The sequence below is a fragment of the Bos grunniens genome, chromosome 13 (genome assembly GCF_055505025.1).
Source record: "Bos grunniens cultivar Pamir isolate PY7600 chromosome 13, Bosgru_T2T1.0, whole genome shotgun sequence".
Classification (NCBI taxonomy): domain Eukaryota; kingdom Metazoa; phylum Chordata; class Mammalia; order Artiodactyla; family Bovidae; genus Bos; species Bos grunniens.
The window spans coordinates 36,091,058-36,111,751 of NC_141177.1; the positions used below are offsets into that span (position 1 = coordinate 36,091,058).

Consider the following 20,694-nt stretch of genomic DNA (forward strand, 5'->3'; position numbering starts at 1 on the left):
TGGGTGTTTGACTGACGACCTTATGAGAAAATAAAATTCGTGTGCGAATTGCTCTCCCAAAACTACAGGAGGGCACAGACTTGGGCCGAAACACAGCACAGACAGGACCATGGTGGGAGATTCTATTCAACGTAGCCAAAGATCAGCAATGAAGGAAGGAGCTTCTAAAAACACCTTCACCTCAAAGCAGGATGAGACACTATAAACCTGCAACTGAAGGGAAAAGAGAAAGTGTTAAGCCCATGGCAAAAGAAACAGAAAAAAAAAAAAAAAAGGCCAGAGGCAATGAGAACTTGAGCCAGCCAGTGCCCACATGCAATATAAGACTATTTCTCAATCTCATCCTTTAGTTATTTTTCCACCAAGGATTTCTCATTTTGAACACTCTCTAATATTATTTTGAAGACTGTAATTATTAAAACTGATTTGTTTCTTCAAAGATAATGGCCACATTGCACATCCTTGTTAGGCTCTTCAGGCAACAGGACAGCTGGGTTTCAATGCCAGCCCTGCCAGTAGCCCTGTCCAGCGAGTTACTGTTCCAACATCTAGGAAATACACATTTCTGCTGCAATAGTGGGAAGGGTCTAGGAAATACACATTTCTGCTACAATAGTGGGAAGGGAGTACATGGACAATAACTTCTATCCAAAATCATCTTATTAAAGCCGCACCATTTTCTGGCTATTTCCACCACACAAATTTGTAAGAATTTAAGCGCATCATTTTAAACAAGAATTACTGCTCCATCCTATACAGAGATCAAAAGATACAAATTAGATGATGATGGAAAGGAACTCAGGGCCTGGATTTTCCTCTATTTTTAACAAAGTGGTACTAGACATCCATCTTGGGAGAGTCAAGCATGCAGGGACTTTCCTACATATTATTCCTTTGTTTGCCAAACATTTATGTACTGCACCATCCAAAAGGTGCTCAAGGCCTGTGCCTCAAGAGTTCTCCCACTGAGGAGCAGGCAGCTCTCAGCCGCCTTCTCTCAGCCTCTTCCTTCCCATCCGCAAACTTGCAAAACAGTCCCCCTTTTCCTTGCTGCCTCACCGTCCATGAAATCAGCTGCCTGCCACCACTGGAGGAGACCCTCAGCCATCACCGATCTCTTCTACGCTCTGCCCTCATCTTCCCCCACCTTTTCTTTTTCTTTGCTTAGCAGATCTCCCATCCATTTTTAATCAGCATTTTCAGGCCTTTTAAGCCTTCAGTGCTTAGAGATCACTAGTTCCCCCAACATCTATTCTCATTTCCCCCCCATTGTAATAGAACCCCAATGCTTAGCCAAATACGTGGCCATTTCCCAGCTTCTCTTACAACCAGAGGAAGACATGTGACAAAGTCTGGCCAATAAGCTGTAAGCAGAAACAGTAAATTTTTCAAGGAAACTGACCATTTTCAAAGAAAACAGTGAGTTTTTCATGGAAACGAAGAAACAGTGAGCATTTTCAAGGAAATGGCCTTACAGAAAAGCAGCAGCCCTCTTCTGCCCTTCTTCCAGCTTTCTGAAATATGGATGCAGTGGTTGGAACTGCAGCAGCCATCCATCCTTTACTAGAGGCAGAAGTCAACACTCAGGATGGTTGAAGAGCAACAGTAGGAAACTGAATCCTTGACATTATGAAGTTGCTGGTCTACTGACCTCTAACCTTCCTTTATGTAAGGGAAATACATTTCTATTGTGTTCAATCCTCTATCATTTTCGGTTTCAGTCACCTGGAGTTAAACGGAGCAAGGGCTACTTTTTGGCAAAGAAGCCTGAGATTTTGCTATGTTTAAAGAAACAGGTTATAAATATACATTGCTAGTTGTTTTGAAAAGCTATATAAGGGCTAAAAAAATATTACCAAAAGAGCTTAGCAAAATCCATTAAATGGCCAATGTATGTATAAAGATTTACTGTTCAAAAAAACTTAGGTCCCATTACCTTCTGAGATAGCATCTTCTGTAAGTTGATTTGGGGGTCATTCTGGGAAAATATAGGGGCAGAAGATAAACCCTGTTTACTTCTTATTCTACTTGACATCTCCAAGGCACCTGACACTGACCTTTTCTTTCTTCTCAAAAACTTGTTCCCTCAGATGCTGGCAGCACACCATTCTCCTTCACTGGCCTCCTACCCTGTCTCGTCTCCTCCACCAGAAAACTCTAACCAAACCTCCCAGGGTCAATCATTAGCTCTCTGTCCTTGCTTGTCAAAAGCAGAAGCCCAGAATTCAGTTTTCACCAGTCAAGAGGAACCATTTTTATTTTCACTACACACAAAAAACAGCAACAAGAACAGTGTTGCAACTACCTGCTTCTAATGCTGTAAGATAAGCTTGGTCTCTCAAAACTACTGAAAAGTGCAGACAGGGCCCACGCCCTTTAACCTCAACATCCCACTGAAATGTCAATGGGTACCATAAGTAATAAAACCATGACCTTAGACAGAAAAACGAGGGGACAGAGATCATCAGTGGATGAGATTTCAATAAATTTTTGGATGACAAAGTAGACTGAAGAGCTAAGATGGATGGAATTAAATGGGGCGGGGGGTGGGTGGAAACACAATCAAGAATATATATAGAAGAAAGTTTCCAGGAAAAATAGGATCCCTCTGCCCTCTGAAATCCTGGAAGAGCTCTGGACTGAGATCTGATATATGAGATGGTAGATGAGATTCAGGAGGCTGTGCTCCCTAACCACTCAACCCAAAATGAAGTCTTTCAGGCAACAGACTCCATCTAACCACACAGAAGTCAGGCCAATTCCCACTCAGGACAGAGATGAACCAAGACACTGCTGTGTGTCTACCCCACTCTTTCCATGTCAGAATGGGGTTTGTCCTGCCCACCTTCATCCTGTCCCTTTTTCACAACTGTACTTGAAGGGGCAAGAGATGACAGATAATAACTCTTTCATATGTAAGTTGTCAGACCCAGTGAGGAGACCACTGGACATCAAAGTGTGATGTGGACTATCAGCCACACATGACTGGTGACTAGACAGAGCTTTGTGTTGTCTGCCTTGGGAGGAGGCGATGAGTTCTGCAAGCCAGAAGAGAAGCCTGGATCAAGCAATACACACTGCCATCCCTCCCCAGCTAATGTTTTCCTGTAAAGACACATGGGGATTAATACACACTTCATAGAATGCACACGATCCTCAACATGATGTTTCCAATGCTTACAGAGGCAAAAAATGTCCCCAAAATATCTTATGTCCCAAAGAGCCATTCAGCATTTTTAACAGGACAATGAATTGGAGAACATTTTTTTTGCAGGGGGGTGGGGTGGGGAGGAGGGAGATTCGCTGAATCTGCATTGATGGGCATGGACTTTCCTCTAGTTGCAGCAAGCAGGGGCTACTCTCTAGTTGCAGTACATGGGCTTCTCACTGTGGTGGCTTCTCTTCTTGTGGAGCACGGGCTCCAGGGTGCAAGGACTCAGCAGCTGCACTGCACAGCTTAGTTGCCCCGTGGCATGTGGCATCTTCCAGCACCAGGATCGACCCCATGTCCCCTGCACTAGTAGGTGGGTTCTTAAGCACAGGGTCACCAGGGAAATTCAAGGGGAGGAATTGTTAAGTTACATTTCAAACAACACTGGGAGAACACCAGAATTTTTAAATAGTATATTAAATTTCTAAAGATGTATGGTCTCCAAAGGTACTTTTGAGAGTCATATTGTCAACACATGCCTTGTGAAGATATTATAATGAGAAGCTTCCTTTTATTTTCTGTGGCCATGCCGCAGAGTTTGCAGGATCTTAGTTCCCCAAGCAGGGATTGAACCCAGGCCCTCAGCAGTGAGAATGTGGAGTCCTGACCATTGAACTTCTAGGGAATTCCTAAGAAGCTTCTTTTAAAAAAATGGCCTGACACATATCATATAGCATCATACAAAGAAAAATTTAATATAACTACCAAGAATATAACACAATTTCATTCTGCAGTTTTTCCATCCTAAAGCATGGTCCACCATAGTCCATAGGAAGATGAAAGCCTAACATTTCAGGAAGATTTACAGCAGCACAAAAACAAGATACTTGACTCTGACAATTCACTTGATGTGAACCCCATTGTTAGGATGACCTAATGTATCCTCCAAACTGAGACACTTGAGAGCAAAAAGAGTGTCTCATCCTCTTCATCACCAAACTCATCCACACCTATCAACAGTGACTGCTTCAACCCTTGCCGACCGTCTGAAGTACCCATTTTTCTACTTTTTAATATTCATTTTGTAGGAATTACTTACAGATTCTTAATGAGTCCTCTGTCAGAAGTATTTTTGATAAGTATCTTCTCATTGTCTGTGGCCTTCCTTTCCATTTTCTTTTAATAGCTCAGTTATCAGAATTTCTTAATTTTAATGTAGCTCAATTTGTCAACTGTTTCCTTCATAGTAAGTGCTTTTTCACAGGGACTTTTAGACATTACTAATATTATTCACATCTGAAAAATTAACAATTCCTTTAAATATCCAATATTCAAACTTACCCAATAATTTCATTTTTCTCTTTATAGTTTGATTAAATCAGGATCCAAATAAGATCCAGAAATCATTAATATGTCTTAAGTCTTTTAATTCATAGGTTTAATCCTCCATATATCTATCTCCATTGCTTCCCTCTTCTTCATTTTTTTTTTTAAGTGGGGGAGGTGGGTCTCCTTGCATTTATTTTCTAAAGTAACCAGGGCACTTATCCAGTGCTGTTTGTCACTGTTCCTCGGATTTCCTGTAAACTAGAAGTTCGGCTAGAGTCTTGAATAGTCTCAGGTATGATTTTTTTGGACAAGATTTCTCCATCAGTAGTACTGCACAATATACTTTTATCAAGAAATATACAATATCTGATTGTGTGATGGTACTAGCACTGATGGTTATTGCCTCGTTCTATTCAACCCAATGGTTGTGAAAATATTAATATTCTATCACTCCTTTATCAATTATTCTATACAGAGAAACTTCCAGTCAACTATTTGCTTACTCTAAGGTACAGTGCATGCAAGAAAGGCATGATAATGCCTCAGAGCAATACCATGGCCTCAACACAATCACACACAGCCACTAAAAATGATAATGGGTTAAAAAGTTTAGACCCGAACAATGTTTAGGGCATATTCTTCAATTATTTACTTATATTTATTTTTGCTGTGCACAGGAGCTACTCTTCTTGCAGTACACAGCTTCTCATTGCGATGGCTTCTCTTGTTGCAACTCACGGACTCTAGAGCATGGGCTCATCAGTTGTGCTGTACAGGTTTAGTTGCCCCACCACATATAAGAGCTTCCAGGACCACGGATGGACTCATATAAGGTTTTCCCGGACCAGGGATGGAATCTGTGTCCATTGCATGGCAGGAGGATTCTTAACCACTGGATCATAGGAAAGTTCCTAGAGCATATTCTTATAAGTTACAACAATACATTGTAAGTTACATTGTAAGTTACAGTAGTACACATAATGCAGGAATGTGCAATGTGTATAAAAAGAAATATTAACAACGGTTATCTCTAAGAAGAAGGATTAAGGTGATTTCTTTTTTGTGCTTTTACAATGAATATATTTTATTTTCATCTATGTCATAATTTTTAAAAAAAGTTTGAAATACTGTTTACAAAAAACTTTTATAAACCATGACAATGTCGGAAAATGCTCCTGACAGCATAAAAAAAGTAAGGTTATCATCTAGGAGTATCATTTTAGGGTGTCATGTCTTATATTTAAGTCTTTAAGCCATTTTGAGTTTATTTTTGTTTATGGTGTGAGTGTGTGTGTATGTGTGTGTGTGCGCGCTTAGTTGCTCAGTTGTGTCTGACTCTTGCGACCCCATAGACCATAGACTGCCAGGCTCCTCCGTTCATGGGATTCTCCAGGCAAGAATACTGGAGTGGATTGCCATTCCCTTCTCCAGGGGATCTTCCCCACCCTGGAATCAAACCCAGGTCTCTTGCACTGCAGGCAGACTCTTTACTGACTGAGCCATGAGGGAAGCCCTGTGGTGTGAGAGAGTGTTCTAATTTTATACCACTTGCTGAAGAGACTGTCTTTTCTCCACTGTAAACCCTTGCCTCTTTTGTTGAAGGTTAACTGACTACAGGTGCGCAGGTTTATTTCTGAGCTCTTGATTCTGTTCCACTGATTTATCCGTCTGTTTTTGTGCTAATCCGTGCTGTTGCATTACAGTGGCTTTATAGTATTGCCTCAAGTCTGGGATGGTTATGCCTCCAACTTTGTGCTTTTTCTCCAGGATTGCTTCAGCAATTCCAGGTCTTTTATGTTTCCACATAAATTTTATGATTATTTGCGCCTAGTTCTGTGAAAAATGTCATGGGTAATTTGATGGAGAACATAGGCAAAAATTCTGACATAAATCACAGAAATACTTTCTTAAATCAGTCTCCCAAGGTAAAACAAATAAAAGCAAAAATAAACAAGTAAAACTTACAAGTTTCTGCACAGCAAAGAAAACCATAAACAAAAAGACAACCTACAAATTAAAGAAAATATCTGCAAACAATACAACTGACAAAGGCTTAATTTCCAAAATGCTCAGTCTCAAAAAATGGCAATATCAAAAATATCAGCTCGATATCAAAACACAAACAGCTCAATCAAAAAATGGACCGAAGACCTAAATAGACATTTCTCCAAAGAACACAAAGAGATGACCAACAGGCACGTGGAAAAATGCTCGACACTGCTAATTATTAAAGAAAATGAAATCAAACTACAATAAGGTATTACCTCACACCAGTCAGAATGGCCATCATCAAAAAGTCTAAAAACAGTGCAGTTGTTGAAAATCTGTCATGCAATTCACTTCCTTTTCAGGGAACTACGATCTCACATGCCTTGGAGCAACTAGGCCTATGTGCCACAACTAGAGAGTCCTCGCACCAGTGAAAGATCCCACATGACACAGGGATCCTGAGGGCCGCAACCAAGACCTGACGCAGCCAAATAAATAAATAATCAGTGGCTCATTTTTTTATGTCTAAAAAAACGATACAATGAACTTATTTATAGCAGAAACAGGCTATTTAAAGCAGAAACTATTCTATTTAAAACAGAACAGACTCACAGATATAGAAAATAAACTTATGGTTACCAAAGAGAAGGAGAGAAGAGGGATAAATTAGGAACTGAGGATTAACAGATAAACACTGTTATAACAGATATCAAATCCCTTACGATTATACAATGGAAGTGATAGATTCAAGGGATTAGATTTGATAGAGTGCCTGAAGAACTATGGATGGAGGTTTGTGACACTGTACAGGAGGCAGTGATCATAACCATCCCCAAGAAAAAGAAATGCAAAAAAGCAAAATGGCTGTCTGAGGAGGCCTTACAAATAGCTGAGAAAAGAAGAAAAGTTAAAGGCAAAGGAGAAAAGGAAAGATATACCCATTTGGATGCAGAGTTCCAAAGAACAGCAAGGAGAGATAAGAAAGCCTTCCTCCGTGATCAATGCAAAGAAGTAGAGGAGAACAATAGAATGGGAAAGACTAGAGATCTCTTCAAGAAAATTAGAGATACCAAGGGAACATTTCATGCAAAGATGGGTGCAATAAAGGACAGAAATGGTATGGACATAACAGAAGCAGAAGGTATTAAGAAGAGGTGGCAAGAATACACAGAAGAACTATACAAAAAAGATCTTCACAACCCAGATAAGCACGATGGTGTGATCACTCACACTCACCTAGAGCCAGACATCCTGGAACATGAAGCCAAGTGGGCCTTAGGAAGCATCACTACGAACAGAGCTAGTAGAAGTGATGGAATTCTAGCTGAGCTATTTCAAATCCTAAAAGATAATGCTATGAAAGTGCTGCACTCAATATACCAGCAAATTTGGAAAACTCAGCAGTGGCCACAGGACTGGAAAAGGTCAGTTTTCATTCCAATCCCAAAGAAAGGCAATGCCAACGAATGTTCAAACTACCACACAATTGCACTCATCTCACATTCTAGCAAAGTAATACTCAAAATTCTCCAAGCCAGGCTTCAACAGTACATGAACTCTGAACTTCCAGATGTTCAAGCTGGATTTAGAAAAGGCAGAGGAACCAGAGATCAAATTGCCAACATCCAAAAGCGAAGAAGAACTAAAGAACATTTTGATGAAAGTGAAAGAGGAGAGTGAAAAAGTTGGCTTAAAGCTCAACATTCAGAAAACTAAGATCATGGCATCCAGTCCCATCACTTCCTAGATAGCATATTAAAAAGCAGAGACATTACTTTGTCAGCAAAGGTCTGTCTAGTCAAGGCTATGGTTTTACCAGTAGTCATGTATGGATGTGAGAGTTGGACTATAAAGCAAGCTGAGCACAGAAGAATTGATGCTTTTGAACCGTAGTGTTGGAGAAGACTCTTGAGTCCCTTGGACTGCAAGGAGATCCAACCAGTCCATCCTAAAGGAAATCAGTCCTGAATATTCATTGGAAGGACTGATGCTGAAGCTGAAACTCCAATACTTTGGCCACCTGATGTGAAGAAATGACTCATTTGAAAAGACCCTGATGCTGGGAAAGACTGAGGGCAGGAAGAGAAGGGGATGACAGAGGATGAGATGGTTGGATGGCATCACCGACTCAATGGACATGAGTCTGGGTAAATTCTGGGAGTTGGTGATGGACAGGGAGGCCTGGCATGCTGCAGTTCACGGGTCGCAAAGAGTCAGACACGACTAAGCGACTGAACTGGACTGATACAGCACAGGGAACTATATGACCTATCTTGTAATAACCTATAAAGGAAAAGAATCTTAAAAAGTAGATTATATATACATATATATAAAAAACTGAATCACTCCTGTACACCTGAAACAGACACATTATAAATGAACTGCGTGCATGCGAAGTCGCTTCAGTTGTGTCCAACTCTTTGCAATCCCATGGACTGTAGCCCTCCAGGTTCCTCTGTCCATGGGATTCTCCAGGCAAGAATACTGGAGTGGGTTGCTATTTCCTTCTCCATGTCGGCAAAGTAATGTCCCTGCTTTTTAATATGCTGTCTAGCTTTGTCACTGATTTTCTTCCATGGAGCATCTTTTAATTTCATGGCTGCAGTCACCATCCATAGTGATTCTGGAGCCCAAGGAAATAAAGTCTGTCATTGTTTCCATTGTTTCCCCATCTACTTGTCATGAAGTGATGGGACCAGATGCCATGATCTTAGTTTTTTGGAAGTTGAGTTTTAAGCCAGCTTTTTCACTCTCCTCTTTCACTTTCATCAAGACGCTCTAATTTCTCTTCACTTTCTGCCATAAGGGTGGTGTCATCTATACATATGAGGTTATTGATATTTCTCCCAGCCATCTTGATTCCAACTTGTGGTTCATCCAGCCTGACATTTTGCATGATGTACTCTGCACAGAAGTTAAATAAGCAGGGTGATAATATACAGCCTTGATGTATTCCTTTCCCAATTTTGAACCAATCAGTTGTTCCATGTTCAATTCTAACTGTTGCTTCTTGACCTGCATACAGGTTTCACAGGATGGAGGTAAGGTGGTCTGATATTCCCATGTCTTTAAGAATTCTCCACAGTTTGTTGTGATCTACATAGTCAAAGGCTTTAGCATAGTCAATGAAACAAAAGTAGAAGTTTTTCTGGAATTCTCTAGCTTTTTCTATGATCCATCTTCTAAAGCCAACTAGTACATCCAGAAGTTCTTGGTTCACATACTGTTGAAGCCTAGTTTGAGAAAGAACAGAAGAGAAAGGCAAAGGAGAAAAGGAAAGACAAACCCATATGGATGCAGTTCCAGAGACTAGCAAGGAGCATATTGAGATAAGGGAAGATCTTAAATGGATTTTGAGAAAACAGGACTTCAATAGGTAGAGGTGGAAAGAGGGGTGACAGAAAACAAGCGTATTTCTTAGGGTTGGAAATATCAAGAGGCAAGATGCATGTCACAGAGGCCCCAAGCAGGAAGGGGGTTGGTTAAGAGACAGGGTCATAAAGGACCAAATTTAAGAGATCTGAAAAGAGGGTCAGAATTTTTTCCTTCCCTTTTGTAACTCACAGAGTAGTTTCACAGCTGTTCAAAGGTCAGGAGGACTAGAAGAGACCGAGTAAATCCTGAAGGAAGGTAACTCAATTAGAAGGATTTACAACTAGTTCAGGCATCCTGAACTATCCTAAATATGCAAAAGCAATAGATAAGGAATCCAGGTGTCATCTGATGTGAACACCTGGCCTGGACTACATGAGGGAGCAGAGACACAGGGACTAACGGATTCCCAGCTGGAGCAGAGCAGACAGGAGAAGGAAGGTCAATGTCTAAAAGGAGAAAATCAGATTTGAGACAAAGCAAGTTTGTGCTGCCTGAGGTATACATATGCCTAGGAATTTCCTGCAGATCACTGAACTCACAAGACTGGCAGGACACAGACTGTGGGTAAAGGCTTTGAGAGCCACCCACTGAGGGATTCAGGTCAGCGACACACATCCTCTCAATGTCAGAGACCCACGAGCAGAGAATGCTGCCAGTAAATCTCAAATCGCAAGGGCTCTTTCCAAAACGCAGCCAAGTCTTCACAGAGAAGTCCCAGGATGGTCCTGGGGTGACTCTAATACAAGAGCTGCTGCCAAAGAGCAACAAATTCAAAGGACAGTTCGGGTCCTTCCACCTTCCAGGTGCTCATGAGCACTACTTCGGGGCAGGGGTAGGCTGCTGCCGGGAAGGAGAATCAGGGAGGTGGGAGGGAGGTGTTCACAGTGCTACACCATCACCTTTCAATTCTGAGACATGCACACACTGTCTAGTCAAAATAACATAAAGTTTAACCTTCCTTAAAAGGTCACTCTAAATAAATAATAAAAGGTCACTCAACTGAGTGGGCCCTATGCCATCCCCACTGCTGAGGCAAACTTGAGCAGAAGAACAAAGACCAGGCAGTGGCAGTGAACTGCCTAACGGGGGCCAGGTCTGCCCTGGCTGGCGCCGCACCACCGCCCCAACCAGGCAACTACTGCACAGCAGAGCTTGGAAGGCAGGAACTCAACCCAACCCTAGGAACAAATCAGTATTCTTCAAAGGACAGGCTGGCAAAATTAAGTCAAGAGTCTCTTTTCCAAACCAGACACAGTCTGTAAAGTGAAAAGCTGTGTTTTATTACCCCCACAGCCTCCAGCTCCAGGCAGGAAGGCTGGGGAGACTGGCACAGCACAGGGAGTGCGTTAAAAAACTGTGTGCAGGAGAGTTGCTTGGCAAGCCCTCTGCAACACTAAGAAGTTCAACACACTCCATCTATGTGGATCTTAGAAAAGATAGCAGAGTGCACAAACCAGAAATAATGATGCACTATTTTTTTCAAACAGTTTAAAGGGTGATTATGTTCACTGTGAAATTAGGAGAGTCATTTCAAAAGCTTCCCAAATACATTCAAAATTATGATTTCTTGAAATCAGTGGAGGAAGAATGGATTATTTGGAGCCAAAAGTGATATAAAGTCCTGGACGTTTTCCCCATGAGCACAGACACCAGCCCTCTCTCAGAGCTAGTGAGACTGTATATAGCAGACCTTGGGTTCAGTGAACATTCTAAAAGAAAATGTGTAAATACTGAATGACATTGTTTTAGGACAAATAGTTTTAATACTAAGAGCCATCAACCAGAAAGCATTTATTCTCAGTAGCTTCCCATGAAGCTCAGAGTGAGGAGACAACAACTTCTAGGAGTTCCTTTCAAGGATACCCGAGTGGCTGCTCCCAGGGGTGAATTTAAAATATATAAATCACCACTTTTCCAATAACCAGGAAAACAGGACCTAATCAACTTTTTCTATAAAAAAAAGTTTTCTCAGAGTTTCAACGTTCACTCAGGAATACACACACACGTTTATATACGTACATACATACATATATATATATATATTTGGCATTTTGAAAGATTTTGCTATTTTCGTGAAAAAATAGGAGATATTTGGGCTTTTTTTAAATCAAAGTCAACCAATGCAGAAACTTTTAAAGTTTGTAAATTAAGTCTGTATCCTAAAAGGCAACATTATGCAACATAATGAGTAAAAAGGAATCAGAAAACCTTCATACTATTAACAACTCTGCATCTAACTAGCTGTGTGACATTGAGCAAGTAACAACCTCTCTGGGCTACTCTGCTATAAAATAACTAGCCCTAAAATCCCTTCTAGTTCTAACATCTAATAAGAGCAATTTAATATTTTTTAAAATGTTAAAGGCTAATGAAATACCACATAAATGTACACCAAACATTTTAAACAAAATGTTTTTTTGAAAAAAACTAATTTTAAGTAGCTGTAAGTTGGAAAATAACTGAGTTTTTAAAATAAAATTATACTGTTTGATCAGCAACTTAAAATACTGGGTCAAATGACAAACTAATCTTTCATCTTTTCTATTTAAGTCTGGGAGCCATAGTTAAGGTTTACTGATTATTCAAAACCTAAATTATTTCTCAGTGTTAAAAAAAAAAAAAAAAGATTGAAAGAATAAAGCATTTCTCCTGCATCTGAAGTAGTCAGAGCTCTGAAAATAAGATTTTATTTCAGTAGTTCACTTTTAAAGTCTAACAGAAAACTATGTTTAATTATTTACCACTATTCTAAAATATGCTATGAAAGTGAAAGTCTTTCAGTCATGTCCAACTCTTTGCAACCCCATGGACTATACAGTCCGTGAAATTCTCCAGGCCAGAATACTGGAATGGGTAGCCTTTCCCTTCTCCAGGACATATTCCCAACCCAGGGATCGAACCCAGGTCTCCCAAATTGCAGGCAGATTCTTTACCAGCTGAGCCATGAGGGAGGTCTGAAAAAGCTATTGCTGCTGCTAAGTCGCTTCTGTTGTGTCCGACTCTGTGCGACCGCATAGACGGCAGCCCATCAGGCTCCCCCGTCCCTGGGATTCTCCAGGCAAGAACACTGGAGTGGGTTGCCATTTCCTTCTCCAATGCATGAAAGTGAAAAGTGAAAATGAAGTGGCTCAGTTGTGTCTGACTCTTATCGACCCCACGGACTGCAGCCTACCAGGCTCCTCCGTCCATAGGATTTTCCAGGCAAGAGTACTGGAGTGGGGTGCCATTGCCTTCTCCGGAAAAAGCTTTTAGGGAAAGACAATTGCATGTAGCAATATTCCTTCTACAGCTCAAGTCTGACTGTGATTCTGACCACTGAAAAATTCAGTAAGAAAATGAACTGAAAAGCTGGGACATAGAACGCCAAGCTCTGTCTATAAAATTTTCTTTAAAAGGTGATAAATATGAAAAGACTACTCTGAACACTTATAACTTGAAATATTTAATCATCTTCCAAGAGTAGAAGGTGAATATTAGTTTTTCCTGTAAAACTACATTTCAACCAGAAACAATAGCTTAACACAGTACAATGTGACAATTTCTGCTCTACATATGTAACATGCATACTCATTTAATCCACATGAGTATCTTCTGAAGCACATGCTACTTTTTATCACCCCTCATTTTAGAGATGGACAAGCTGAGGCTTTTATGCAAGTTAAGTGATTTGCTCAAAGTTACACAGCTGGTATGGAGTAGGTAAATGGCAACCCACTCCAGTATTCTTGCCTGGAAAGTTCCATTGACAGAGGAGCCTCGCAGGCTACCGTCCATGGGGTGGCAAAGAGTTGGACACGTCCAAGTGACATGGACTGAGTGACATCACACACACACATACACAGCTGGTAAGTGGCACTGTCCAGGCTGATGATAGCTCTAGCTGACTGTTATGCCGCTGCTCTTAAAACCACAATCTTCAGTTAAAATCTAAACTCCCCTTTCTAAATGATGCCTTTATTTCATCTTTATACCGGTTTCACTGATCTAGAAAGAAAGCCTTGAATGAGTAAAGCTCTAGTTTAAACAGCACTCTAGCACCTAAGGACAGTAGTAGAAAACTCCACATCCTTCCTTCTAACCTCCAAAACAAAGTCTCCTGAAATACCAACCCAATCATAAATTTTAAGATGCCCATGTTTTGGCCCAAGTTCCATTCTCTCCTTTCCTAAGCTCCAATGGAAAAACATGGAACGATGGGAGGAAGATCATTTCCAAACCTTAAATACCAAGTTTCTTGGTTTGGCAACAATACTGTGCTTTGGGACTTTAAAATTATAAGCACGGTTCCCAGAGGAAAAATTTCCTTTATTAGCAACTGGCTTGACAATTCCATCCTAGGATGCTAAATATAATACATTCTGACTTTTATAATAATAAACACATTCCCCAGATTATTTTGAAATGACTGTTTATTTATATTTGTCACACCAGTTAGGCAACTGTAGCACTTTTTCCTAAATCTTTCAAATTTGTTTCAGTTCTTTTAGTGAACTGACCTGACACTGTTTTCTGAATTGTACTATGAAATAAGAAAGCTGGAATATTTCCATTTATTTCCCTTAAAAGATACCCTTGTTTTACTATTTTTGATTTTCTTAAATTTTAACCCAAGAATATCAGCAAAGTCAGAATCATGGAAGTAAGTTTTACAAACTATGAAATAAAATAAACCTAATTTTCATACTTTATATACATTCATGTGATGGCTCAGATGGCAGTGAATCCACCTGCAAGGCGGGAGACCTCGGTTTGATCCCTGGGTTTGGAAGATCCCCTGGAGGAGGGCATGGCAACCCACTCCAGTATGCTTCCCTGCAGAATCCCCATGGATAGTAGAGTCTGGCAGGCTACAGTCCACGGGGTTGCAAAGAGTGACTAAGCACAGCATACATTCATCAAAGACAAATAAAGCATTTCACAGTTTTTAAAAGGAATCTTTATTATTAAAAATCCCATGCAAGGTAATCCAGAAATATTGGCAATGGCGCAACTGCCTTGTTCTGAGCTAATGGACTGTTTGTGGAGCAACAAGCATTCAGTGAACCTCAAATGGATCCAAGCAGTTGGATGGGGAGGGTAGAAATTTTGTTTTACCTCATAACCTCATGGTTTTGGGGGCATGTGGGTTTGCTTGTTTTTACCATTAAGTCTAATTCTTACAAGTAGCTTTTTAACATACAGGCCACTAGGTATCACTCTTTCTTTTTTGACTGCTCTTTTCACACCTAAAACCACAAAGTCCCATTAACGTCAAGACTGATCTCTCACCCTATTCAGGGTTATATAGCCTCAAAACATCTGTAACTTCCCAACAGGCAAATGCATGGTGGCAACAGAGCTCTTCCAGGCCAAACTAAGGTATTTAATGGGAAGATTAGAAACTTCAAAGTACCTTGTCTCTGTACACGACTCCTCAACTTGCAACCAAATTTTTCTCCAAAACATATTCTAGAAATCAAATTCTATTATCTTTCACCCTTCTAGTATAACTGCTGTTGACACCCTGACACCAAATCTTGGCTTTTTCCTTCCTGATAGCTCCCTAACGTTCCTTTCCTCCAGTTTTCTAAAATGGAAAGCTACATAAATGGGTATTGAGGGTCTGGTGTAGGGGCAGTAGGGATTGGTGGGAGCAGCTATTCCTCAGTTCAGTTCAGTTCAGTCGCTCAGTCGTGTCCGACTCTTTGCGACCCCATGAATCGCAGCACGCCAGGCCTCCCTGTCCATCACCAACCTCAGTTCCAGCCAAACATTAATCAGCTGGGAATATGATGGCAGATCTTCCAATGATCCAAAATAGGCAATAAATTCAAGTGGTTGGGAGAAATATTCTGGTTTTTTTAAAGCAATACAGGGACCAAAGAAAACAACTGCAGGTCACCAGTTGGCAACCCGCGAGTCAGACACTCTCTTTCATTCTGGTCCAGGCTCCCTGAGTCCGGTTTACACATCACTGTCATCAATCCACCAAATAACACTGCTCCTGCTCCTGACCACGACAAACTCCAGGCTTGAAATACTACCACGAAGTTTGTGCTGTCACTTAGTGTCCACAGTAACAAGGCCACTCCTCACCTTCCCTACAAAGACCTTTCACTTCAACCAAAGAAGTCTACTCACCTCATCCCTCACCCCCGCAAGATGGCCTCTGTTCTACCCTCCTCTTACCCCAACAAAGCCCACATCTGAAGCAGGAAACAAGTCCATCTTTGGGGAAGATACCTTTCAACACCTAATGACTGCATGACTTCTCTGCTTAAAGCCTACAGATTTAACTTTCGAGAAGGGGTTTAAATCTCCTAACAGGCAAATCTCATGGCCTTGTCTTGATACACCTTCACCCCTCAACAAATAACGGGAGATCGGAGAGGCTAAGTCACTGTCTGAGGAATCTTTGCGGGGTTTCGACGTCTTCACACCCGGGAACGCCTGGGGAGGTGGACTAGAATGGGACCCCCCCGTCCCAATCAGCCCTGCGAGGCAGGCGGACGTGCGCAACCTCCCGCGCTTTCCTTCCTGCGCCGCGGAGATACCAACCCCAGCCGGACCCCAGACCCGTGTCCTCGGGACCTCGACCTGCTGAACCCTGCCGCGAGGTCCGAGGGAACCCGCATCCAAGGACCGTCCGCCCTAGTGAGGCCCGATGCTGCCGGCGGCCGCGCCAGAGTCAAAAGGCGAGACGACCCCTCTCTGCGCGCCCCCCACGGGCTTATGGGGGACGCCGCTTCCGCGGCCGCGCCCACCCGGTGCCGCCGCTACCTTGTCCTCGGGCGGAGCTTCCGGCTCGCGGGCCACCCTCTGCCTCAGCTCCGTCATGCTGGAGACACCAGCGCTTAGTAGCCGCTGCCGCGTAGCGCAGACGCCGGGGCCGGCGCGCGGACTCTGCTCGGCCAGCCCCGAGTTGCCAAAGCAGAGCGCAGCTACGCAGCGCCTTGCTTGCCCCACCGCAGCCCAGCCGCCAGCCCTGGAACTCGGCCCCGCCCGGCTCAGCCGCCGCCCTTTCACCCGGGCGGAGCTTGACCAGCCTTCTCCAGCCTCTGCCTGCTGGCTCCTTTTCTGGTAAAGGCCCGGAGGGAGGGCGCAGGCGCACCATCTCCATCACGGCCCGGGAGATCCACCAATGGCGCGAACCCGTTAGGGAGGCGGGGCGGAGGCGGGGCAAGTGAAACGTAGTGGAGAGGCGTGCGTTATTAGATAGTAGCCTGAGGGGGCGGGAAAAGGCGTGCGTTTTGGAAGGAGACTAGCCAATGGGAACTCGAGGACTGGCGCCCAGGGTCTTAGAGGTTAACAACTTGCCAGGGATAATGGCAACCCACTCCAGTATTCTTGCCTGGAAAATCCCATGGATTTAGGAGCCTGGTAGGCTACAGTCCATGGGGTCGCAAAGAGTCGGACACGACTGAGCGACTTCACTTTTTTTCACTTTCCCCAGTCTCCAGCTTGCCTAGTCAGTACTTTGCCTCACACGGAGAAGTATCCGCTTATTAGGCCCTGAGCGGAAAGGTCTGGGGAGCCCACCAGTGTAAAAGCAGATTACTGATAAGGAAGTGAGAGTCAAACTTCAGTCTGTATCGTCTGGTTTATTTTATGTGCTGGGCACTGAACTATGTAATCTGTCTCATTTAAACTGCACAACACTTGGAAGTGGATATGATTTTCATTTTACAGTTAGGGTTTTCCACGTTTATTCAGATTTCTTTTCTGCCTTCTGAACTACTGAAAGACCTTTTAGGTGGGGAGGAACGCTGCCTACTTTGTTCACAGCCGGATCCCCTCTGTACCTGACACATCCCAAGTCCCTAATGAATGAGGTTTCTCCTAAAAGACAATGATTTAGCCAAGGTCTCACGGCCAAAATGTGCCCACTAGGAATTAGAACATAAATCTGTTTGCCACCAACCCCCGCTGTAACATAATCCCAGCCTTCTTAAATTCATTATTAATATCTGTGTTACTCGGCATTGCTTTCAGCAGTTCCTGTTCGCTGCCTTGTAAGTGATGTAAAACAAGTATAAAATGGGGCCCCTTTCGTTAGCATCTTGTAATTTAACAAGGAGAGAAATTTGCACACATAGGAGATGCAAGTTTGAGTTAGCAATTTTGACCTTAACTGTGAGGTTTGGGGAAAATAGAATTCTGAACAGGATGTTTTATTTTCTTGATTTCTGTGAACTAGATCCCCAAATGCCTGTAACACTGCTTACAGTCTACAGTAAAGTAGACGTGAGATCCATGTTAAGTCGCTTCAGTCGTATCTCTTTGTGACCCAATGGATTGTAGCCCGCCAGGCTCCTCTGTCCACGGGATTCTCCAAACAAGAATACTGGAGTAGGTTGCCATGCCCTCCTCCAGGGGATCTTCCTGACCCAGGGATAGAACCCATGTCTCCCTCCTGCATTGCAGGCAGATTCTTTACCCATGAGCCATCAGGGAAGCCCAAAATAGGTGTGGAGGATCAATGAATTCAGGGTATGTTTTGTTCTCTGTTAACAACATTGCACAAATACTTGGTTTTGTTTTGTTTTTTGAGAGAAACAGACCACTCCATTCAGGCCATTATTTATTTAGAGAAAGCCTTGCTTTTGTGTTTTGTCTTAATCTTATTTATAAAAGTAAATAACATGCTGATTGTAATTTTTAAACTCTTTTAATCTGTTGGGGACTGTGTGACCACTATTTTGACTGTTAGTGATCACCTCTTGAACTGAAGACTAGACACTTCTTGGATAAATTATTCAAGGTTTATTAGCTATAGGATGTAAAAGGATGTCAACAGAGAGAGCCACAAGTTCATCCTTTAAGACAAGTGGAAGTGTTAGTAACTAGATTCTCACCTTTGGGAAACATGTGAAAGGTCACATCCAAGCAAGCATTACATCAGTCCTCCTGGAAGCTCGGCTGTTTGCTTTGAAACCCAGCCTGAGAACCAGTGCACACAGTTTCAGAATGCAAACCATTTTTTCATACATTTACTAAGACCGGACCTTAGACACTGAAAGCCAGAGACCTTTGGTTTTTGTTTAGATACATTGGATTGGGTTTCTCTATTGTGGAAACTTCAAATATATTAACCAACACGTTTTATGCAAGTTTTAAAACTTACGTAGTCATTCCTTATGTTTTCTGGGGTGTTTTTTCCTTTTATGTTTAGAAGTCCACAGCAAGATCTCTTAAATATTTACCAATATATTTTTCTATTTCTTGAGTTTACACGTATTTGAATTTTAATTAACCTGTCGAATTTATTTCAGTAAACAATTAGGAAGAGTCTATAGCGTTATTCTTTCCTCAGTTCAGTTCAGTCGCTCAGTTGTGTCCGGCTCTTTGCGACCCCATGAATCACAGCCTGCTAGGCCTCCCTGTCCATCACCAACTCCCGGAGTTCACTCAGACTCATGTCCATCGAGTCAGTGATGCCATCCAGCCATCTTATCCTCTCTCGTCCCCTTCTCCTCCCACCCCCAATCCCTCCCAGCATCCTAGAAGTTTAATGAATTTTTTATAATTTAATTCATTTTTCTCACTGTTTGGAATAGCACCTTTACTAGATGTTTAAGTAATCCTCTTAAAATAGAAGTCTCATGTCAAAGCTTCCTTTGATAACTTTCTTTTTCACTTATAGAAGGCTTCCAAAGTGCTATAAGATCTCAGCCCTGCCTGTCTTTTCAACTTCTCTCCCCTTTGTTCAGTGTGTTCCAGACATACCAATCTTTGAGTTCTATTATGTCAATTGTTGTTGTTCAGTCCCTAAGTCGTGTCCAAACCTTTGCGACCCCATGAACCACAGTCCAGCAGGATCCTCTGTGGGCTTTTACACAGAGATTTTTCTATGACATTTTTCCTGGTGAGAATACTGGAGTGGGTGCCATTTCCTTCTCCAGGGGATCTTCCCAGACCAGGGATCAAACTCATTTCTCCTGAACTGGCAGGCTGATTCTTTACCACTCAGCCACTGCTGCTGCTGCTGCTAAGTCGCTTCAGTCGTGTCCGACTCTGTGCGACCCCATAGACAGCAGCCCACTAGGCTCCCCCGTCCCTGGGATTCTCCAGGCAAGAACACTGGAGTGGGTTGCCACTGCCTTCTCCAATGCATGAAAGTGAAAAGTGAAAGGGAAGTAGCTCAGTCGTGCCCCACTCTTAGCAACCCCATGGACTGCAGCCTATCAGGCTCCTCCGTCCATGGGATTTTCCAGGCAAGAGTACTGGAGTGGGTTGCCATTGCCTTCTCCGACTGAGCCACTAGGGAAGCCTATATGTCAATTACATCTCAATAAAGCGGGGGGAAAATATTTATTAAAAAGCTTTCAATTTTTTCACATTTATTTATTTTTGGCTGCACTGGGTCTTCATTGCTTTTCTTGGGCTTTCTCTAGTTGCAGCGAGCAGGGGCTACTGTCCATTGCAGGGTATAGGCTTTTCATTGTGATAGCTTCTCTTGTTTTGGAGTATGGGATATAGGGCACTCAGGCTTCAGTAGTTGCAGCTCCCTGGCTCTAGAGCACAGGCTCAATAGTTGTAGTGCATAGACCCTTGGTCCAAGGCATGTCAGGATTAGGATCGAACCCAGAGGTCCTACACCAGTAGGTGACTGCATCACTGAGCCACCAGAGAAGCCCAGTATCACTCTTAAGAATGCTGCATCATTCACAGCCTTGACAACGGTGATATATGGAAAAACAGCAGTTATCAGCAACTGAGAAACTGAATGTTAAAATATATTATGAGTGCTTTTATATATGGTGTGCTTTTACATATATATCATATATATAATATGTGCATCATAGGCACAAGAGTGATATATGATACAAATGTTTTATAAGTCAAAGTTCTATGATAATAACAAAACAGAA

The 20,694-nt window shown here is 42.3% G+C and overlaps 1 protein-coding gene across 1 annotated transcript in view; it reads right to left on the reverse strand.

Annotated features, from left to right (window-relative positions):
• The window catches only part of CDS2 (CDP-diacylglycerol synthase 2), a 56,342-nt gene extending 39,316 nt beyond the window's left edge, over window positions 1–17,026 (reverse strand). Inside the window, exon 1 of the mRNA XM_086333482.1 lies at window positions 16,604–17,026. Coding sequence (XP_086189608.1) covers window positions 16,604–16,660 — 57 coding nt within the window. The 5' untranslated portion in view covers window positions 16,661–17,026. The remainder of the gene's footprint in view (window positions 1–16,603) is intronic.
• Window positions 17,027–20,694: the final 3,668 nt, after the last annotated feature.